Source organism: Paramisgurnus dabryanus, chromosome 18, assembly GCF_030506205.2.
Source record: "Paramisgurnus dabryanus chromosome 18, PD_genome_1.1, whole genome shotgun sequence".
Lineage (NCBI taxonomy): Eukaryota > Metazoa > Chordata > Actinopteri > Cypriniformes > Cobitidae > Paramisgurnus > Paramisgurnus dabryanus.
In genome coordinates, this window is record NC_133354.1 from 4654609 (window position 1) to 4677259 (window position 22651).

General features: G+C 37.3%; 3 protein-coding genes across 8 annotated transcripts in view; 2 read left to right on the forward strand and 1 right to left on the reverse strand.

Moving 5' to 3' along the window:
* Positions 1-511: 511 nt before the first annotated feature.
* LOC135721507 (small ribosomal subunit protein RACK1-like) lies at positions 512-4772 on the forward strand. The gene is made up of 8 exons (XM_065243804.2): positions 512-756; positions 1033-1204; positions 1297-1444; positions 2362-2457; positions 2554-2664; positions 2819-2959; positions 4366-4476; positions 4653-4772. The coding sequence occupies exons 1-8, from the start codon at positions 648-650 to the stop codon at positions 4716-4718; spliced, it is 954 nt and encodes a 317-aa protein (XP_065099876.1). The 5' UTR covers positions 512-647; the 3' UTR covers positions 4719-4772.
* A 1786-nt stretch (positions 4773-6558) lies between these two features.
* Positions 6559-9881, forward strand: hnrnpabb (heterogeneous nuclear ribonucleoprotein A/Bb). 3 transcript variants are annotated; one of them, XM_065243805.1, is made up of 9 exons: positions 6559-6661; positions 7096-7266; positions 7859-8027; positions 8122-8280; positions 8361-8492; positions 8619-8718; positions 8881-9045; positions 9118-9200; positions 9285-9881. In XM_065243805.1, exons 2-8 carry the CDS (start codon positions 7112-7114, stop codon positions 9183-9185), a joined length of 948 nt encoding a protein of 315 aa, XP_065099877.1. In that variant the 5' UTR covers positions 6559-6661; positions 7096-7111; the 3' UTR covers positions 9186-9200; positions 9285-9881. The 3 variants fall into 3 exon arrangements, with proteins under 3 accessions (XP_065099877.1, XP_065099879.1, XP_065099878.1); XM_065243807.1 differs by having other exon boundaries at positions 6574-6653; XM_065243806.2 differs by having other exon boundaries at positions 6612-6744.
* Positions 9882-13312: 3431 nt separating this feature from the next.
* zbtb7c (zinc finger and BTB domain containing 7C) overlaps positions 13313-22651 on the reverse strand; it is a 34011-nt gene continuing 24672 nt past the window's right edge. For 2 of the 4 annotated variants that reach the window (XM_065243801.2, XM_065243803.2), the window contains exons 2-3: positions 16589-17906; positions 13314-15890 (exon numbers count right to left, since the gene is read on the reverse strand). In XM_065243801.2, the coding sequence (XP_065099873.1) occupies positions 15299-15890; positions 16589-17892 (1896 nt within the window). In that variant the 5' untranslated portion in view covers positions 17893-17906 and the 3' untranslated portion in view covers positions 13314-15298. Of the gene's footprint in view, positions 15891-16588; positions 17907-21016; positions 21131-22651 lie in introns of those variants that run through there. The other 2 variants (XM_065243800.1, XM_065243799.1) reach the window with 2 other exon arrangements.

The following is a 22651-nucleotide window of genomic DNA, read 5'->3' on the forward strand; positions in this document are numbered from 1 at the left end:
TGGCAAAAAATATACAAAATTGCCAAAAATATATTTACTGAAATATATATTTTGGAATATGTTTTAAAATATATATTTTCACAAAAAAATTTTTTTGGGGGGGGGCTTTTTTGGAAATTTTGAAATATATTTAAAAAATGGAAATATATTTACGTCGGAATTGAAGAAAAACTTTATGTTTATGTTACAAACCTGTAATATTAAATATATTTAGACTTCAAAAATGCCCTTTATCAAATTACATTTTAAGTTTTAGCATATTATTTAAAATATATTTAAAATATATTTTGGCCAAGAATAGCCATTTCTTGCCATATGGATTGTTAATTTTGAAATCTATTTGCTTGCCCTTTGAAATATATTTAGTTTTAACCTTCATATCAACCTTAAAAAAAATAAAAAATAAAAAAAATAATATTTTTTTGCCGTATGTGGTGTTTGTTTTTAGCGTCGCTGCACCCTCCAGTCGGTAGGTGGCGCTAATGCAGCACTAGATGATTCTTCAAGCGGCATAACACAGAAAAGAAGAAAAGTTGCTCCTTTCCGAGCGCTGTAAACTTGAGCGAAGCGGCGCATCAGACCATCAGATTCAATCCGACTTAATCCGACAGCATCTATCGGTACCGAACCGGAGCAAAGCCGCCAAGATGACAGAGCAGATGACCGTAAGAGGAACCCTGAAGGGACACAACGGATGGGTGACGCAGATTGCCACGACACCGCAGTTTCCTGACATGATCCTTTCCTCGTCCAGAGGTAATACACCCAGAGACTGTCAGACAGCTGTCTGTCTCTCTGATCAAGTGTTTCAGTGCACAGCTGTCTCTCTGATCCAATATTACAGTACACATATGTCTCTCTGTCATTAGATATTGCAGTAAACGGCTGTCTGTCTCTCGATCAGATGTTAAAGAGCACAGTTGCCTGTCTGATCAGATATTACGGAACGGATCTAGATATTTATATAAGACTTAATGGTCAATAATTTTCTTGTTTAACATGTAACCTATGAATATGTTTTTGTTTGTCTAGATAAGTCCGTCATTATGTGGAAATTGACCCGTGATGAAACTAACTACGGCATCCCTCAGAGAGCTCTGCGTGGACACTCACACTTTGTGAGTGATGTGGTCATCTCATCTGATGGTCAGTTTGCCCTGTCTGGGTCCTGGGACAGCACCCTGCGTCTGTGGGACCTCACCACGTGAGTGTGGTGATAGAGAAGTGATTTTTAAAACTACTTGATATAATAAGAAGAATGCCAGTAACGTTTTAACTATTTCATGTTCCTTTTAGTGGCACCACGACCCGTCGCTTTGTGGGACACACTAAAGATGTGTTGAGCGTGGCCTTCTCTGCTGATAACCGTCAGATCGTGTCCGGCTCTCGGGATAAAACCATCAAGCTGTGGAACACCCTGGGTGTGTGCAAGTACACGATTCAGGTGAGAGCTGCTCTGACAGACGGGCTTCATCATAACAGTGATTATATAATTGCAGGTACATCAGGGGCCGATTGCACCAGCTAGACGTAAAAACGTTTGGTGTAAGCACTACGTCGAGCTTTGTGAAAAAATGTTCAGCGCGAATGAGGCGTTTAACGCGATGCGGTACGCACGTTTCGGCCTCATTTGCGCTTTTCCGCCTCATTGGAATGATGTCGAATTGAGCGTTGGCGTGGGAAACGAGCGAGTTGAAAAATCTGAACTTTGGCGGAAAAACACATTGCGTTAACAAATCAGGAGCCTACTCTAGTAGTGACATCATTACAAGGAGGAGAGTCGCAGAAGCCCCTCCCATGACGCAAATTTCCGTGTGACTGTCTGGAATGACTAGAATTTAATGCCCGAATGAAGCGAGTAAACTCAAAATGTTCAAGCGTTCAACTACGCGCGAGAGTAGAGGCATGTGAACCCACGGTAAGATTAAGTCTCGGACATACGTTACCTGTTTCACCATCTAGGCATAGGGTACATCCAAGACTAGTCTTTAAAACCAGGTGCATGCCAAGCTGGTGCAACCGGCCTCTGGTGCCCAAAGTCTTTGGAAAATATATATTTATTTTTTGTTGCTTTTTCTGATTATTTTAATAATTTGATACTCATTCTTATAGATCACAAGGCCAAAACAATATAATATTTTCTTTAAAAAGTCTTACATAGCATATCTCACAGATAACTGTCAACACTGTTCCTCTACTATATGCTTTTTGTATCATATCTGAATCCATGTTAATGTGAACTTGTAAATAAAATTATACAAAAAAATCCCTTTCCAGAAATGCAGCCAGCAGTATCTGATAGTCTGTGCAGTTAACATGTCTTTTCTTGTCCACGCTGAGATATTTTGTGTTGTTCCTCAGGATGAAAGTCACACTGAATGGGTTTCCTGCGTCCGTTTCTCCCCCAACAGCAGTAACCCCATCATCGTCTCCTGTGGCTGGGACAAGATGGTCAAAGTGAGTGATGCCAGGATATTAACAACCAACATGAGTCGCGTGTAACTGTTGTATACATGATGGGTGTGAGCTGTGTCATGTGTAATGTTTTATCAGGTGTGGAATCTGGCCAACTGCAAGCTGAAAACCAATCACATCGGACACACGGGCTACCTGAACACAGTCACTGTGTCTCCTGATGGCTCTCTCTGTGCTTCTGGTGGAAAGGTCAGTTTCATGTCTTACAGCTGTTCCCTGGGGTCAAGAGGAAGATAATTGGGTTCTAAAACCTGGAAAGTCTGATTGTTGTGCATTAGAGATGTTTTTGCACTTCTGTGGCTCTTCTGTGCTAGTTTGATGTTCCCTGTGTCTCTGTGTTCAGGATGGACAGGCCATGCTTTGGGATCTGAATGAGGGAAAACATCTCTACACGCTGGACGGCGGTGATGTCATCAATGCTCTCTGCTTCAGCCCAAACAGATACTGGCTGTGTGCCGCCACAGGACCCAGCATCAAAATCTGGGTATGAGTAGCTCTTTGTCATTCATGTGACTTTTTACATTAATGCACATTATAGCTAAAACACAAGTTTGATATTGTGGTAATTATATTTTTGCCTTGCGTCATCAGCCTGTTACATTACTATCTGTAAGTGCAGGGCTCAGGACTGCCCGCACAATCTATATCACTTTGAAGCTTGCTGCGAGAGATCAATTTTTTTAACGTGAGGATAGTAATGACTGACAGGATGAAGTTTGAGGATTTTGCACAACAAATCCATGACAAATCAGTTAAGGATTGCTTTCTGGTCTGCGGCTTTGCGCGATTGCGAAAGTGAAAGTAAAACTCGAACGCAATTTAAATAACCGATGCCTGAATTTCATACACTACAATTACCCATCCAAGTCTGTGAGTGAATGCACAAGCATTTAAATATATTTTTCCTCCCTATAAGTCAAGATAGCAGGGCGAGGATGCATTTTGATAGCCTAACTGCAAAGCACAATAGCCCCGGGACGTCGGACTAGCGATTTTGTGAGGCCTGAAGTGGGTGTGTCCTTTAAAATGCAAATGAGATGATCGCTGCACTAAATGGCAGTGCCGTGGTTGGATAGTGCAGATTAAGGGGTGGTATTATCCTCTTCTGACATCACAAGGGGAGCCAAATTTCAACAAGCTATTTTTCACATGCTTGCAAAGAATGGTTTACCAAAACTAAGTTACTGGTTTGATCTTTTTCACATTTTCTGGGTTGATAAAAGCACTGGGGACCCAATTATAGCACTTAATCATGGAAAAAGTCAGATTTTTTACAACGGATACGTGAACTGCGTGCTTGTAGCACACAATGCATGTGTGAGTGTATTTTTTATAGTACACTGCATGCATGTGTGAGCATATAAATATAAAAAAATCTATGCGGCATATACATTTATGGCTCAAACTACCTGATCCACTGTTTTGATGTGATGCATGTTTGTGACATAGGAAACCGAGGTGATTTGAAACCACCGTTTTAAGTCTATTTTTGGTAAATTCCAATTTTATGGAGACGAGACAATACTCCGCAATGGTGTTAAATGATACATTTGCACATGATTTGTCTTAAAGCATATTAAAAACACAGACGTATAAAGAACAATAGATACTTGATTTTCATCACGGGGAACTTTAACATACAATAGATTTACTTGTGTTGCAGCCCAGATAGTGGCATCAGCCAACTTGGTGTTTAAAAATGTGCTCAATTAATTCTGTATAAATTCTTTTATTTTAAAGTCCAAGCAGGTAGTAATATACTTATGATTTAAAATAGTTATGGGAGTTAAAAAGATGAAACAGATATTGGGGATTGTTTCCTTTTTGTTTAACCCTATCATGTCGTCAATTCAGATCTCTCATTTGACTCATTTGTTTCTCTCTTCGTAGGATCTGGAGGGAAAGATCATCGTTGACGAGCTCAAACAGGAAGTCATCACCACAAACAGTAAGGCCGAGCCACCCCAGTGCACATGTCTGGCCTGGTCTGCTGATGGACAGGTAAGAAACCCTACCGACAAAAGTCAACGATGAGGCTGTTTGTCTGATAATCGGTGTCTGCTGGATTGGGTGGTAGATGAATGTAATGTGTGTTAGTGGATAATGTTAAATGTAAACCTAATGGACATCGAGAGATGTCTGGAATAATTACACTGATATATTTATTTTTTTCTCAGACTCTCTTTGCTGGTTACACAGACAACCTGATCAGAGTTTGGCAGGTGACCATTGGAACCAGATAAAGTCGTAAAATCCAAGAGCAGAATGCAAAGCGAATAAAAAAATATTTAAAATGATATTTGCAAATCTTGTTTTCATTAGTGGTTTTTTTGTGTTGGAACGTTTGAGAGTGTTGTTGTTGTTTTTGGAGGTTCATAAATCTTTGTTTCTATATTAAGTCCCGGTTTGATTTTATAATGATCTGCATGATGTTTAAGAGTGACAAAATTTGGCTATAACCAGCAGATTTGGGATGAACCGCAAATCTGGATTCTGTGAATCCTGTGTAAAAACATTTTTACATAAAATATTTCTTGTATATATATTTGTAAGTCAGTGTTATATTATGTTTTCTATAGTATCAGTTAAGATACACATGAAGTTCATGTTAAATGCATTTAAAACACCTAATGCTGATATAAATGTTGACTTAAAAAAAACCTAAAGTTTCATTGTGCAAGGTCCTGTTGCCTCTAATTTGAGTGTTGTGTTGTTAAAGTTTATTTACCTTTAAAACCAACCAGCAAAACTTACTGTATAAGGAATCATGATAGCAAGCTGGTTTTTGGTGATTTATGATGTCCTGAATTCAGTGATTAGATGTTAAGATCCGTGTGAAAACCACAATTTAACTATTTTATTCATTTATTTAACAGCGACAATGCATGTCTAAGTGTTATACCAGAGTTAACCACAGTGTTCAAATTATGTCAAAAATTAGCTAAGATACACCCCCTCCCCGTAATTACAGGGTCGCTGTGATTTCAAGATGTGATCCAACCCTAAACATTTTTACCCCTCAAATTAGTGTGAAATAATGAAATAATTTTAACACAATCCTAAATCTAACAATCTGTTAATTCTGCCAGAAATCAGGGTGAGGCGCACTTGAAATTTACATTTATTTCAGACAGTAATATTTTGGATTAGTTTATTGCAAAATTGGGACAATTAATCAACAGTATAAGTTTGTGGCTGTGCAGCACAAGAATTTTAAATGTATGTAGTATTTAAATTTTAATGAAAAACGGGAAACCTCTAATTAATATTTTTGTGCTTTATATGAGGTCTGGGACCCCCAGCCCCCCTTCATTTCGAACACTGGTTAACCATATCGCTAATTTACATTTATTTGAAAATTACCAATCATTATTTACTTTTTTAACATGACGTCATGTTGTCACACACAACAGTTATTCTAACAGTACTGTGAGATGACAGATCCACGTTAATCATGTTTTGTAAATAAATACTTTAAAAGGGTATATTTATAAACGCTATGCATAACAAATGTTTATTTAGTTTAACCAATTTTCTGTTTCTTTCTTATTTACTTTTGTGTTATTTCGGCCATACATACAGCTTCTAAAAATTGGCATCGGCCATTAAAAAAAAAACCATATCGGTCGACCACTCCGGAAAGGTTAGATGTGAATAACAGGGTTAGGCCATATGGGGGAATTTTATTTTACAGGTCCGGTTAAGTAATTGAAATAAAATCTCAAAATATATTGGATATTTCTGTTGTAAATATATTTTTGCAAAAGTATTCTCTTAAAATAACGAACGACTAAAAATATGAATACGTTATGCATTAATTGATCAAACGTTGTTGGAATCATTAGTAAAAAATAAAATCACGGATAGTAAACGGTTTGTATAATCTTATTTGCAACAGATTTGGCTAAACAATGCGTTTGTGTCGCTCATGTTCTTGAACAACACTAGCTAGTGCTTCAGCATTTAAAGTGCGCAGCAGGAAACCGTAATGAGGGCGGTGCGTTTCCTGTCCTTGACCAATCACAGCACGCGATCAATACAAGGTCGATCGCTTGCAACCAAACAGAACTCGTTTTATATCCCTGACCTCATCCGGTGCTATAAAAGTGGCCACGAGTTGGCACTGTAAGCGAGAGTCCATTTTGGAGTGTGGCCTTTTTAGCGCCTATATTTTTACAGTAAGCCGGTAAATGCGTTACATTTATTTCTTCATTTATTTCGCTTGCGAATTTAGATTTGTTTGAGCGTTGAAAGAGGGAAAATTATGCAGTAGGTGTTTTTGTTTCAAAAGCAGTGTTTATGTATTCGGTGCGTTTAGTAGCTAAGTAAATGTTAACACGCTCTTTGAGACAGTTAGCTTGGCGTGCTGCTAACGTACTTTAGCCTTCGTCGCTAACAGATGAAATGAATTAACTCTTTGAAATTTATACGACTATCTACACTTTTAAAACACATTTGCAATGCTTATTTTTTGTTTTTTAATGCACTTGATTAAGGCACGCTTAAGTGTTGTTTAACCGAATCGCATCGCTGATTTACAGGGTTTATGCATTCTGCTATTATTGTTCTAGCACCAGCATTTCCATCATTTATCCTTTAAACTGTAATTGGTATCTAAAGGTGATCAAAAACCAGAATGGCCGACGCTGAGAATCAGTTCATGGAGACCTCCGAGAACGGGAACGAGGATGATTTTAACGGAGCGGATACCACCACGGGGGAGGCCGCGACGGAGGAGGAGAACGGCGATGGAGGGCAGATCGACGCCAGCAAGGGCGAGGAAGATGCGGGGTGAGAATGTTTGCAGTTTAAATTGGTTTATAATACTGTTAGACGAATTAACGTTAGTTAAATTAGTTGAGTCTCCGTTGACCCAAATGTGCTTCGGTACCGGTGGGGGATGGGACGGGGATCGGGTGTTCAACCAGGTTATTGTGCCCATTGTTGGGATGTGATCGGGCGTCATCAGCGTTTGAGTCGCAGGTGGCAGCTGCTGCTCTTTGATCTGAAAGCCTCCGAGTGGGTTATTGATTTTGTTAATCTGGGGCTAGAGCAATTTAATAAAGAAATCAATGTTCAAATGTTTATAGAAATCAGAATGAACCTTTTCTTAAATAATGTAGTTCAGTAGCCATTTTGGGCTGTTATGGTTGCAGGGCATTGTAATGTTAATAGGTTTACATTTTTGGAGTAGTGTCCTACATTAATAACAAAAGATGATGATTAACATGAAGTGGGGGTTTTATTTTGTCTCGTTTTTGTCAATTAAAGGGTTAAAGCGGTGGTCTTTGCTATTTTGCATCGTCCTAGCAGTATTAAGTCATTGCTATTTTGTTCGCAGGCTTTTCAGTAAAATGAGTAAACCTTTTGTTTGTCTTTTTAGAAAAATGTTTGTTGGAGGACTCAGCTGGGACACCAGTAAAAAAGACCTGAAAGACTATTTCTCAAAGTTCGGAGAGGTGACAGACTGCACCATCAAGATGGATTCAAACACGGGCCGGTCGCGAGGGTTTGGGTTCATCCTCTTTAAAGAAGCAGAAAGTGTAGAGAAGGTATAACTGCTATTTCTTCCTCAGTCTTTAAGTTTAGGAGCAGTTTTGTGGATTGGGGTAAAGTCTAATGTTGTGTTTTATTGTTTTTTTTAAGGTGTTGGCGCAAAAGGAACACAGGTTAGACGGGCGTCAGATCGATCCTAAGAAAGCCATGGCCATGAAGAAAGAGCCAGTCAAGAAGATCTTTGTTGGTGGCCTTAATCCAGAGACCACTGAAGAGAAGATCCGTGAATACTTTGGAGCCTTCGGAGAGGTGGGTTTTATTGAATGTTAACAGCAATTTTTTTAATTTTAACGTTATTTTAATGTTGACACTTGGATTATGGCTGGCAGATGGAAACTATTGAACTTCCAACGGATCCAAAGACTGAGAAACGGAGGGGATTTGTTTTCATCACGTACAAGGACGAATCTTCTGTCAAGAAAGTTCTTGAGAAGAAATATCATAATGTTTGCGGAAGCAAGGTAATGAACTTGAAAGACTTTCTCTGGATAAATTGGGTTATTGTGTATCCAATTTTGGATCCAATCAATGCAAAAGTGTTTAATTTTTCCCACCTCTTCCCTCCTTTTCCCTGTCACTGGTTTTAGTGCGAGATCAAAATTGCCCAGCCTAAGGAAATCTACCAGCAGCAGCAGTATGGTAATCGTGGAGGCTTTGGAGGCCGTGGCAGAGGTCGGGGTGGTGGAGGTAACATCTTATGTTTTTTTTTTAATATGCTGTTTTACGAAAGCCATGACTTTAAAGTGTCCAGGTTTAGTTGGTTTGCTTTGTAGATATCTGCATTTGTATCAGACCTTAAAATGCTCACGCGTATTAGTATTTACTTGTTTGTTTTAATGTGTCTTCCAGGCCAAGGCCAGAACTGGAACCAGGGATATAGCGGCTACTGGAACCAGGGTTATGGAAGCCAGGATTATGGCTATGGAGGTCAGCAGGGTTATGGTGGTTATGGTGGCTATGGCAGCTATGACTATAACCCTGGCTATTACGGCTATGGTGGAGGCTATGACTACAGTAAGTGTCTAGATTTCAAATGCTTATCACCAAAATCGAGCTTTATTACACCTTTTCACTTATATTTTTCAGGCCAAGGCAATACAAGCTATGGCAAAACACCAAGACGTGGAGGCCACCAGAGTTACAAGCCATACTGATCACGCGAACACCAGGTAGCCTAAGATTTATTTGATCTGAATTAGTATCTTTGCTATCTTTTTTACAATTATTGAACACACTGTCTGTCTTTATTGCAGGACTGAAGTATTCTCAAACCACGAGTCAAACACGATGACAACAGTTCAGAGACTCGCTCTCCCTCTACAGACAAGATCATGATCCATTTGTACAGAACAGACGAACTGGGGAAGCAAAGTCACACTTCCACGTTTTTTATTTTAAATTTATTTTCCTTTGTCCACATTTCCACAGGCGGAAGTGTAATTTTTACTGTACTTTTTGGTACCTTTTTTGAATAATGTATTGTATGGTTGTATTTTACATGTCTACTGGATTTACCACATGAGGTTCGGGAGCTGCCAGAGCTTTTGAAATAAAATGATTTTGAGTAATTTCCAGTGTTTGCAGACATTTCCTACGTGCCCAGTTTACTTCCTCCGTCTCATAGCTACGAATCTGCATATAGATGATCCAAGTCCACTAAATGTTAAATGTTTGGGTATCGCCTAATGGAGCTTAACAATATGCTGGTTTGAATGAACTTGTTTTAACTTGCTTCATAAAAAATGTTTGCGCTTTTTGTTGACAGGAGATATTTGGTAGGGACCAGAGTTGTTCATTGAAGTCTCATTCCAGTAGTGTTTTGGTAGAAATAAATGATTTTGTAAGTTAAATGTTCTGTTTACTGGCTGTAAATGAATCTCTTTTTTTGGCAATACCGTGATTTTTTTATTTTTTAGATGTTAACCCCAGTTCCCTCTAAACACACAAAGTACTGATACTTCACCATATTTTCTTTAATTTAACAGTTTCTTCATCTAACGTGACAAAGCACACATGGTGTTCCCCAAATTACATGTTGGCACCTTTGGAAAATGGTAGTACTTTAAGGAACAATTTACCCAAAAAGGAAAATGCATTTTAAACATCCTAGGTGAATGTGACTTTCTAACAAGAGTTATGTTAAGTAAAATCCAGATTCTTTTCAGCTTTATAATGGCATTGGATAGTGCCACATTTAGATTGAAAATTATAAACCACTGCCATATGTGTGTTCATGAATGTTGAGGTCAGGTGGAGGGCTCAGTGCTTGTCTTTGAAAGATGTTTCAAATGTATGCATTACATTGCAAAAAAAATCACATTCTTGGTATTTTTGTCATGTTTTCAGTAAAAATATCAAAAAATTCTTAAATCAAGATGAATTAAGGAAAAAGAAGATAAATCTAGTTTTTAGACAACAAATGTAAAATATAAGTGAATTTGTGCTTAAAACAACACTGAAAAACGATTCATTGAATTTAATCAATTTTTTAAGTTAAGTGGTTGCAACCAATTTAGCTACATAAAAAAAAGATTAGTAAAGTAAAACTTTTGTTTAAATGTAGCTTAAATAAATTGATTGCAACCACTTACCTTAAAAAATGATTAAAATCAATGATTCATTTTTTTCAGTGAAGCAAAAACTTCACCAATGGGAAATAAATATTTTCTTGATTTAAGTGTTTAAGAAAAAAGTTCCAAGTTTTTTTCTTAACCAGTTGGCATTTTTTTGCCTTAAGTTTTTGATGGATGAGGTTGGGCTTACCCCATTGGCAGATTTTTTTTCTCGCTTGTTTTATGCACAAAATCACTTAACTTTGATATTCTTGGTTTAAAAACTAGACTATTTTTCTTGGGTCTGTTCATCAAGAAAAAGCATCTTAATTTAAGAATTTTTAGATATTTTTACTGATAACAAGACAAAAATACTAAGAACTTTTTTTTGAATTTTTTTTTGCTTTCTTAGTCATTTAGTCTTGTTTTCAGTGCAAATATCTAAAAATTCTTAAATCAAGATGAATTGATGAGCAAAATCACAAAATAAAAATAAAAGTTTTTAGACAAAAAATATAAAATTTAAGTGAATTTGTGCTTAAAACAAAAACAAAGTGCTTAAGAAAAAAACAAAGTGTTTTTGCTTACTCCATTGGCAGATTTTCTTGCTTGTTTAATCCACAAATTCACTTAAATTTGATATTTTTGTCTTAAAACTAGACTTATTTTCTTAGGTTATTTTGCTCATCAAGAAATGACTTGATAATTAGATATTTGTGCTTAAAACAAGACAAAAACACTAACTAAGAAAGTCAATTTATGCAGTCTATTAGCGAAGTTTATTGAAAGACAATTTACGTGTAATAGATCCAGAACTTTGGCTATGTCCAAAAATGTATAGATTCAACTTTAGATCTACGGCAGCTCACTTCATCTCTCTCATGTTAGGGGAAAAGGATCGTAATGTCGGTTAAGGTTTACAAATTTTATTAATCAGTGTTTATGAGTTAAACGTTTCACTCACCTCACAGATTTAACCTCAAAGTTATAGCAATCTAATGATGAACAAATGTTGAATCGGTTCGTTCGAATCATAAAACGTTGATCGCTCTTTGATTCACTTCACGCGTCTCCACGTGTGAGAGAAAACAACACGGTCATACTGCTAAACAACAAACTAAAATCCAAAATGAACAGAAATGATGGACATGCAAAACAGTCAATGAAGAAGATAATTGAGGACAGGTGAGTTTATCGAGTATTATTAGCAGATAAGGTAAGATGCTGCACGATCATGGAGAAAAATTTGCAAAAATGATGAATCATATGAAAGATGAGGCGAGCTAAACATATTTTTTGATAATTACATTATTATCAGCTTATAATATTAATTTTTGCCACATATTTCCTTGTAATAAAGCGGAAGATTAATTTCTTACATGTTGATATAAGTTTTTTGCCTTAGTTAAAATCACACACTTAGTTTAAACCACAGCTTATGATAAATTAATGTTTTATTGGATTTCATAGATGAAACCCGATTTAATGGCTTTCCTTTCTAAAGAAAATATTTCAGTCCTATAATTTATTTGTAAATGATGTGAAGCCTGCTATATCCTGATGGTCGGTAGAGGGCGACAAATGGCTATAAATGTGGCGCTTAAACAATTAAAGTGACCGTTCGCCCAAAAATCTAAATTCTCTCATCGTTTACTCACTCTCATTTGTTCTGATAAACACAAAGAATGATATTTTGAGGAATGTTTCTAAATAAACCGTTCATGAGCCCCATTCACTTTCATAGTATTTTTTTTTTCTTACTATGGAAGTGAATGGGGCTCATGATCAGTTTGGATACAAACATTCCTCAAAATATCTTTGTGTTTATCAGAACAAATACATTTATAAAGGTTTGTAACAACATGATGATTTTTATTTTTGTGTGAACTATACCTTTTAAAGGAGAAAATAGATATTGTAGATTAAACATGAATATTGTAATTTAAAATACAATTTTAATCTGGATTAAGAGTAAACATTTTACCCAATGGTACACTATTTTTAAACAGCACTGAGCCAACGACTAATTTATGACTAGTTATGAGTTCAGTTCATAAAATTGGAAAAACAGATATTTTAAAAAATATATAAATTGTCTTCAAATATAAATTGTTTTTAAATATATAAATTCGAAAACAAGATTTGATTTGTTTTCTAAAAACAAGCATTGAATGTTTCACAATGTTTAATATAGAAATAAAATTACTTTCAATGTCAATATTTCATATTTCAAAAACATATACAGCATTTTTTTAATACTTTTTTTTAATACTTCTTTAAAAGGTCAGTTTGAGATGCAAGTTGGCACTAGATACACAACATAAATCATTTAAAAAGTTTAAAAGTACTTGTGAGAAAAAAAACTGACTGTTTGGGGCTGTATAACAACTAATCGCAACTAATCGTTTGCAGAATAAAAGTTTTTGTTTACATTATATATTTGTGTGTATAATAATTATGTATATATAAATACATACACATGTAGATTTTTTTGAGAAGAATACTTTTTAGTAATATTTTTAGAAAAAATATGTTTATGTATTAAGTATTCATATTTATATATAATAGAAATTATATATAAATATATACACATAATTATTATAAACAACACACACACACACACACACACACACATATGATGTAAACAGAAACTTTTATTATGCAAACGATTAGTTGCGATTAGTTGTTATGCAGCCCTGCACTAATTCAAATTTGGCTTAACTTAATGGGAAAAGTTTGTACTACTGAACATTTTTGATAATTCAGCACAGGTTTTAGTGCTCAGGACATTGGCTGCTAGTAAAGCGCAGTTAGAATGTGTGGGTTTAGATTACTCACTGATGGTTCATCGTGCCAGAAAGGCCTGTCTGTTGAATCCTTATCGCCTTGTGTCACAACAAACTACCACATGCTATGATTTCAGAGTAATTTTAGGTCGCAGTAAAGATCTGCGTTAAAAGAACGGGTCCACCACCCAAAAAGAAATAGTCAGAAAAACAAAATATTTTTGAGAAAAGCTTCTTTTTTATTGTATTCCAGTCATTGAATTAATTTGATTCAGGGATTAATCTAATATACAAATACCACACACATTTATAAAAATGACTTTCACTGAAATTGTTCTTGTGTAAAGAGTAAAGTGCATATCTTAGACACGTTCTGTCATCTTTTAAGTTTAGATATCAATACATCATAATCAATATTGATCAGTAAAACATCATCAAACAAATAGTGCAAGTAAATTCCCACCTTAGAAGGGCTTTACTGTATATATATATACACAAATCTTTAAGCACCTTCATTGGCCATTAAAACATGTCTTTGCATTTTGCACACCAACATACGTGTCAAGTGCTGTAATAAATTATCTTCAATTTTCAGACAATTTTATGTAGCTTAACATTTACAACACATTGGCTATTTCATTTTGTTTGGACTGATATTTTGCTTGTGCTTCGAAAGTATTCGAAATTGAATTGTTTATAATTAAAAAGTTCTTCAGGAAAAAATATGTGATTTTCCTCCTAACAACCTTTTGATGACTAAATGATATTAAATTGGAGAGAAATGATTTATGATACGGTATATACTGCATTGTCACACATTCTCTCTTTTGAAAACACAACCCCTTTCTGATAAACCACAACACAAACGTGTTAGTGTCTTTATAAAACATCTTAGTAAAATATAGCCAAGGCTTTTTTAAATATACATAAATAGCATGAAAATATTCTTGTTTTAGTTCAAACAATGCAGATTTACAATTACCCAAGTGATGACCATTTTTTTCCTGTTTTATCTTTCTGTACACAAGCACCTCTATAAGACACTTTAAAATGGCAAGTCATACACGTGAAAGACTTCCTGCTTTGCAAAAAGTTGGAAAAAGTGATTTTAAAAAGACTTTCAAGTTTGCTCTCAGATGACACATCTTTGGGTATTTTACAAATTTCAGTATAGATATAATTACAACAATTACATCGTTTCACAATAGGATTTCGAAAGAGTAAATAATCTGTACAATTATTTTCAATGCTGCAGACAGAAGTGATTTTAATCAAGAGTATTTTTTTAGTTGCAGGTTTATTTGACATCTTGCTTGTATGTGTTATATATGGGTATTAAAAAAATCAAGATAATTTAATCCAAACTTTTCGGATCCTGAGATTTTTCTTAGATTAACAAATTGTTATTTTCTTTCATGATCACTCACTTGATATTATATATTTTGCATAGTGATGTACAATGTGTAGGTTTATAATTTCCTTTTTTTAATAAGTAATCTTCAGTAAGAAATGCAAACATTAGAGCTTATTTTAGCAGGACTATTTTTCACTTTAATACCTGATTGTCAAATGTTCGCATGAAAATTTCACATACGATTGCACTGAACAGTTTTTGAGCGCATCATACTTTAAGTTTTTGTTGTTGTTAGCAAACGTTGAATTATTAAACACTGTTTTAACAAACACACATCCAAAATATTAACAAATATTAAAAAAGTGTTCAAAATCCCTGTTATCCCATTGGAAGCTGACTTATTAAACAAAAAATAAGTCTCCTTTTTCTGAATAATATTACACAGTCAGTGTATGCTGTCTGGGAAAGTTTGTGATGAGTTTTCATTGTTATGTCCAACGTGAGCAGCTGTTTCAGGTGAGGCAGATGAACTTCTAGCTGTCCTATAACCCGAGAGCCAATCAGAGCTCTAAAAATCACTTTGCAGCCTCAGGAATGGGTGGGGCTCGCTCCAGTCTCACGGCCCAGGGGTCGGAGGTGGCACTATAGAAGGGTGGGTGAGGCAGAACATCCTCTGTTGCCACGGCGAAAGTGAAAATCCCCCGTTTCCTGTCCACATCCTCTGAGATGAACTTCCTGTCCATCAAACTCTCCCGGCTGTTACTGCTGCCATCTACGTCCTCCAGCCCCTGTCCACCTGGAGGGTGCTGTCTTTCAGTCAGCTGAGCCAGCAAGGGGGTACTGGTGACCGGAACCCGCATGGTCCTGTCCCCTTGAGGGGCGCTGGGGTCTGAAGGAAAGAGGAAGTTGGTGGACCGCCAAGCGGAGGGCTTTCGGCCACGTCGCGGGCGCGAGACGCGGCAGCTTTGCCGTTTGATGTGTCTGTGCAGGTGGTCGGAGCGCGTAAAGCTCTTGTAGCAGTGCTCGCACTGGTACGGCCGTACGCCTGTGTGAATGCGCAAGTGGTTCTTCAGGTCGTAGTTGTGAACAAACTTCGAGTTGCAATGCAGGCAGATGTAGGGCCTCTCGCCGGTGTGCTTGCGCATGTGAATTTTCAGCTTGTCTTGCCTGAAAGAAAAAAGAGACAGGAACATTTAAGAATGAGGTTTGAGTTTCATCCACAGATAAGGCTTGCTGACATATTTCTCACACTAGAAAATCCCTGTTTAACCTCAAAACACACAGAGACGCACACGTCTTCAATTGTGCACGCAAGCAGGAACACACGCACACACAGGTGCACGCTTTCGAACTTGAAAAGCAGACCGCTGCATCTTGCTCAACTGTACCAAAACGACAGATCAGTAGCAACAAAGCAACGTGAAAATCGAAACACTCAGAGGGTTTTTTCAGGATTTAGCATTTCTGTTATGTGGTATCCAGATGAGTTATCCAGAAGCTAAAAGCCTTTTTTTGTTCTGCTTCTTACTCTTGATCTCACTCATTGAAATTTGATTCCGCGTTGGAGGTCAGGAGTAAAATGTAGGTCTTCTATTAACATTACTTTTCTTAAAGTGTGGAAACCTCATGTGGCCTACCATGTATGGTTTCATTGTTGTAATACTTGTGCAGCTTCAAAGAGACTATTCATTTTGGCAACGAGTGCAATTCGCAGGTTTTGCAACATGAATGATTCTTACAATATTCTCATGAATCATTATAAAATTCTTTAAATAAATCTCTCAACCTCTCGTGTCTATTCTAAAATCTGACCCTGCATGGGACCTTAAACTTTTGACGTCTTTGGTCACCTTAGCCCGACTCACCTGGTAAAGCGAACCTCGCAGATGGTACACATGTAGGGTTTCTCTCCTGTGTGCGTTCTCATGTGTCGTGGTAGCTTTCCCGCTCCTTGAATGACCTTGTTACAGATTGGGCACTGCTGTGATGCTTTGGGCTTCATCTTCCTCTCCTCCTCCAGCTGCCAGGGAGGAAACAGCGTTCCCAGATTGGAGGCAGAAAGAAAACTCAGATAGGACCTGAGGTCTGCCCCATCTTTGATCTGACCAAGGGCAGGGTCAGAGGTCACGCCTAGTCCTGGACTCATGAAGTCTTTAAAGAAATCTCTGTGAATGGCAGGATTTAGGGGCTCATCTTTCAACTCTTCCTTGATAACTTCTTTCTTGACGGCGAGGTCCAAAGGGCCATTTTCCAGCGAGCCACTGGGGAAGGGATGGGGGCGATGTCGTGGCTCCACAAGCTGAGAGTACCCTGGAAATTCGGCTGCCCACATGGGAGGGTAGAAGCCGGGAAGGAGAGGTGAGAAGCCAGATCCTCTCTCGAGGCCTGGCACTTTCGGGTAGAGACCCTCCTGGAGCAGGGACTCTATTGAGAAGTCCTTCAGTGTCCGGCCCTCTAATCCCTCTGACCCTCTGGATTTTTCAGCGTTCTGGGCTTCCGGGGTGTTCGTTTGGGGTTCATGGACGTTCTGGTCAGGTCCCTGTTGAGAACTGCAGGGCGGGCTGGCTGCTGCGCACTCATCCCAACCATTCTGGTTTTTGGACACGCTCGCCTGTGCAGATATCTCGCTATTGTCGTCGCCATCTTTTGAGTCATTTTCTGCCTCTTCCATTTCTTCCTCTTCGTCCTCGTCTTCCTCATCATCCCCCTCAAACTCCTCTCCTTCAATCTCCCCCTCTACGGCCACATCATCTCCTTCTCCCCCTCCGCCCGTATCCATGATTTCTAGGCAAACGTTTATGATGCAGGGAATTTCCAGCAGCCTCGCCGTGCTCAGGATCTCCTTGACGTTTGAAGCCGTCACCGTCAGCGTCGACGTGTAAGCAAACTCTAAAATGGCTGTCAGCGATTCCGGAGCCACAAAGTCAAGTTCGTAGATGGCATGTTGGTTGGAGTCCCTGCCGCTACCGCTTGCTACGGTAAAGAGTTTTTTGAAGTACTGGCTGCAGGCGGCCAGAACGGAGCGATGGGTACGGTACTCCTGGTCTCTGACGACTAGGACGACATCACAGAGCAACCCGTCTCGTCGCTGCTCATTGAGACTGCACAGGACGTCATTGCTGTGGTTTGGGAAGGGGATTCCAATCAGGTCCTCATCTGTGTGTGCCATCCTCTCTGAGGAATCTGTAGATGGAAAGAGAGAAAGAAAATACTAAAAGTGAGTCCTTTATGCTCAGAAGAGTTATTGGCCGACAGTTTTATTATCAACTCGGTAGTTATCCAGATTAATTGCATGTAGCTGTAGTTTTGTGTTTGTCTGTGCATGTGTCTTTGCACGATGTGGTTAAAGAGGATCAGATAATTAATGAACTCCTGTAGTGTGCAAGGACCATTTCTCTATCTGACTCTTTCTGATTATAATCAGACACCTGCTCCACTGATTTCTGCTTTCCGTGGCATACATTGATAGTGACGAATGTAGACTTTGAAAGATAGTGAATTAAATCTGATCTTTTGTATTGTGAGAAAAGCTGACACTTATCTTTGTCACGTTCGGAAAGAAAAGAAAACAAGACAGGAAGACAAAAGGGGTCAGGCTCTAGTTTCTGGTTTCGGCGGGAAAAAAACTGCTAGGGCATGAGTAAACGTAACCCACCGCCCCCAGTTTACTTGCGTTGCATGAGAGATCTTAACCATCAGTTAACTTCTATTTAACAGCGTTTGTTCTTCAATGACACACAAAACCCAGAACAACGAGTCATTTTGCAATTTAGTTTCACGTTGTTTATCTTGAAGTCTACTTTGAAGTGGATACAAGTCTTTTCTCTCTTCCTAAGATATTGGTGCATTTAAAAAGCTGTATTTTTCTTTAGGTGTGGACAGTGACTCTCCATTCAGATGGCTTTTAAACACAGGCCTACATGAATGAGCCTGAATTGTACCTGTGGATTCCCTAAAATGACTTTTTAAGAGGCATTTTGGCAACATTGTCTTTCATTCATGCCTATGAATAGAGTTTAATCTCAGTGTGTCTCATCCCCGTGGTCACCGGAGGCATGTGGACGGATGCTTTTTTACGTCCGGCCACTGCTGGGGCTGTTGACTTGCTTTCAGTGCTCCAAAAACAGCCGCCACAGCTACTTATTGCCACAAATTGTTTCATATTTTTCTACATTGTCTTTCTTCATCTACTATAATATTTAGCTCAGCGCTTACCAATCAACATTTTAATGGTCTGTCTGCTGTTGCTAGGAGACAGTTGCTATAATTAAGGCTAAAACTGTTAACCTAGTAACGAGAAATGTATTTTAAACTAAAAGTAATTTGACCCATCAGATAAATATAAAAGAAGCATAATTGCAAATTTAACCTTAATTCCCATTTAATTTTTTTTTAAATGAAAATGAACGAAAATGTCATAATGTGAATTTTCCTGAAAGCTCGCGCTTGATTGGTTTGTTATCCGTGTGTTACTAGCACACCAATGTTTATGGTCAACTTGTGCATTGATAGGGAAATGTGCTGTAGACAGAAAAAAGGAAGAGTGCAGGATGAGATCTCTGTCCCTGACAGGTTGGGCAAAAATTAAAAAAGGTGCCCCACCCTGGAAAGTCCAGCCAAGTTAAATAGGCGCTTGGAGCTAAAAACAACAGCGGGGAAAAAGAGGAAAAGAAGGAAGACAGACAGTGAAATCTCCCACCCACCCTAGGAGCACATATACATTTATCCTCCTGTCTTTTCCTCATTCAACCCCTCCGCACACACACACCCTCCCATAATTATAGTGCCACATACACTTAACATCAACTTAACTCCTTTTAATCTTGAAAATGTACGTGCTTACGTGTATGCATGCACACACACACATAAACACACAAAATTTAAGTTTTTGATTTATTTATGTAAAACTTATTTTATAAAATTTACCAGTGATTATTGTTGTTCATCAGCACCGTTTGGTTGCGTGTAAACTCTTTAGCGGCATTATCAAATGTCCTGTTTGAGGTTGAAGGATGCTTTGAGATAATCTGAGGATCTGAGAAATACACTTGACTTTTGTTCTGGTGTCTGCACTAATCTACACAGTTAGCGGAAAGAAGTGACGACGAACCTATAAAATACCCACGCAAAAGTTTCTGCACTTTTGCCCCACACACATTTCATTAGATAGACACATTTGTTGTCTGAAAAAGATGCACGGGTGCAAAAATTATACTTAATTTTGCGACGTTGGTGTAAAGTTGTGCAGTAATATTGAAGTGTTCGTACATTATCCCATTGTGTTCTCCAATTAACCATTCAATTGGCATGGGATGAATCATTTAAACCAATCTGTGAAACGATTTGAATTGCAGGGCTTAACATAAAGGACTGCCCTTCTACAAAAAGTATTTTACCGTACTTTACCCTCAGTCACTAAAATATATTTTCATCAATGTTTATTATTTAACATCTTGAATGCAGACATTTACTTTGGTAAAACACAACGAAAGAAACTATGCAATATTTTGCACAGTTTGCTATCAGTTTACAGGTACATACATATACAATTATATTTTACTTTTGAATTATTATTTTGAATTTTTTTTATTGGGGCCAGTGAAAATTTCGGCAGGGCAAGTGAAAACCTGAACCACAGTATAAAAATTATTTGCGTTGAACCCCGAATTGGTGGAGTTTGAATCAGTCAAACAATTAAAAACATTTGTAAATGCAAAAACGGCAAAATTGTAATTTCGATAAAATCAAATTAGTCCAAACTAAAGTGTAATAGTTTGTAATTTGTCATTTTAATACAGTGGGTAAAATCATTGGTGTTATTGATTCTAACCTTGTTTGATGATATTTTTGTCTTGCATGTTCTGAATTCAACATCAATCGCAATGTGTCATGTTTCAAAACATAAATGACGCTACGGAGTAAAAACCCTACCCTGAAAACCCTAAAAACTACCTACTCACCTCTTTGATCTTTTAAAATAACACACACACACACCTGTGCTTGATCTTTAAACTTAACGCAGACACGTACGAAAACGCTTTGATGGATCTCTTAACTGGGCCAATGTCTTTAGGTTTAAAATGTATACTTAAATCAATCGATACAAAAGCATTTGTTTTAAAGTTCTCGATGGCCTTCTGATGCAAAGATGACCAACTCTTGATAAACGGTAAAGTTACGACATCTTTTCTAAAAGTTAAAACAGTTGATATTTGTGAGCGATATTTCATCATGGCCTCTTTAGGGAGTCAGGGTTTGAGTCTAAGACAGGAGAGAGCGTGTGTCAGACTTACGGCCACTCAGACTGCTGGTAAATTGGCTAAATCCAGTCGTGGGTTCGTGGGTCCTGAGGGACATCATTTAGCGGTCTCACCTGCAGCGGCACCTGTAGGTTTTACTCCATTAGTGCTGTGACTGTTTAGGGTTTGAATCACATCTCTCCTGTGAGCTTCAGCTACGACCTGCTAATCCTCCAATAGAAAGCTCTGAATTTAAATATTTAAATATGGTTTCTGTCTGTCCTCTTATGGATGAACTGTAAGCAGGTGAACAGCTATACATAAAATACTTAACTAATTGTTATGTAGTCGGCAGATTTTCAACTTCAAGTATAATTTATACATGCAGATTTTATGACTTATATGACAAAATGTAATTGCTAAAATAAATAATTATGTAACTTGACAATATTATTAAATGTTTCTTGTGAAATCCTCATAAATTTTTATCAAAGTTTTATTTTATAATCGATCTCTTGGAAGTTAAATTAAAACCGTAATCATAAATATAACTCATTTCACTCGTATACTAATTTACACCGCAATGCAGAATATAATAAATGTCAATGTCACTTCATTAGGATCACACACATGGTTGTGTAATGTCTGCCGTAATGCCTCTGTTTGGTAAATATATGAAGCAAGGTGTACAGACGCCTGCATCAGAGGCTTCACCTGTTACAAACAGTAATTTACACTTGTTTATAATCTGTGCTCATCCTTTTTAAACACACACATGTTTTACACTCCAACGTTTTTCATCTAAACGTTAAGTACGGCTAGAAAAGACGATATCTGTTGTTTGTATGATGGTTTGATGGTTTCGGCATTACAACTTCTGATCCACTTTCATGGAAAAATTTAAAATGAATTATCCATTTTTTTAGTTACCCATTATCCAAGATATAGCAGTAATTTTAGATTTTAAATAACTTGAGATACATAATTTTTTGCACAGAAAGACACAAATTAGTTTGAATATACATTGATACATTCACATACATGTGATACTCAGAATCAAATGTTACAAATGTTACAATGTCCAATGAATATAAAATTAAATGATACAAAATATGTTGTGTTTAATTTCAAAGTTTTTAGACCAGCATCTAAAAAATGGTGAAAACCAGGCCAAGTATCACAATCAAATACTTAGATAATGAGCAATAAAGTTTGATTTTAGCCATTTGTTTCAATATGAATTTAATCTTTGACATGACTGTACTCTGTTAATATTAAATATATCAATTAATTTACATTATGTAGGATGAGTTTATGTAGAAAACAGTAAATCACAAATACGTCATCTAGGTTTTCACAAGCACAGTCACATATGGGCCAAAATTAAATCTCATGAAAAAGAACAAAAGTGAAACTAGGCAGAAAACTTATTTTCAGTGCCACTGTTCCCTCTATATGCACTTCACAAATGACACAATTAAGCAAACGTTTTTATCCAACAAAAGCTAGAAGAGATATCTTAAGTGTATATAGAAAGCGTTTATAGAAAGCTTTGTTTTTTTGCAGAGAAGAGACCTCATCATTTACTTAAATTGACTTTGTCTTAAGTTTTTGGCCAAAACTTCACACGCTCATTTTCTGGAGACGACATCTAAAGAATGGCCCAAATAATTACATGAGTCATCAAAT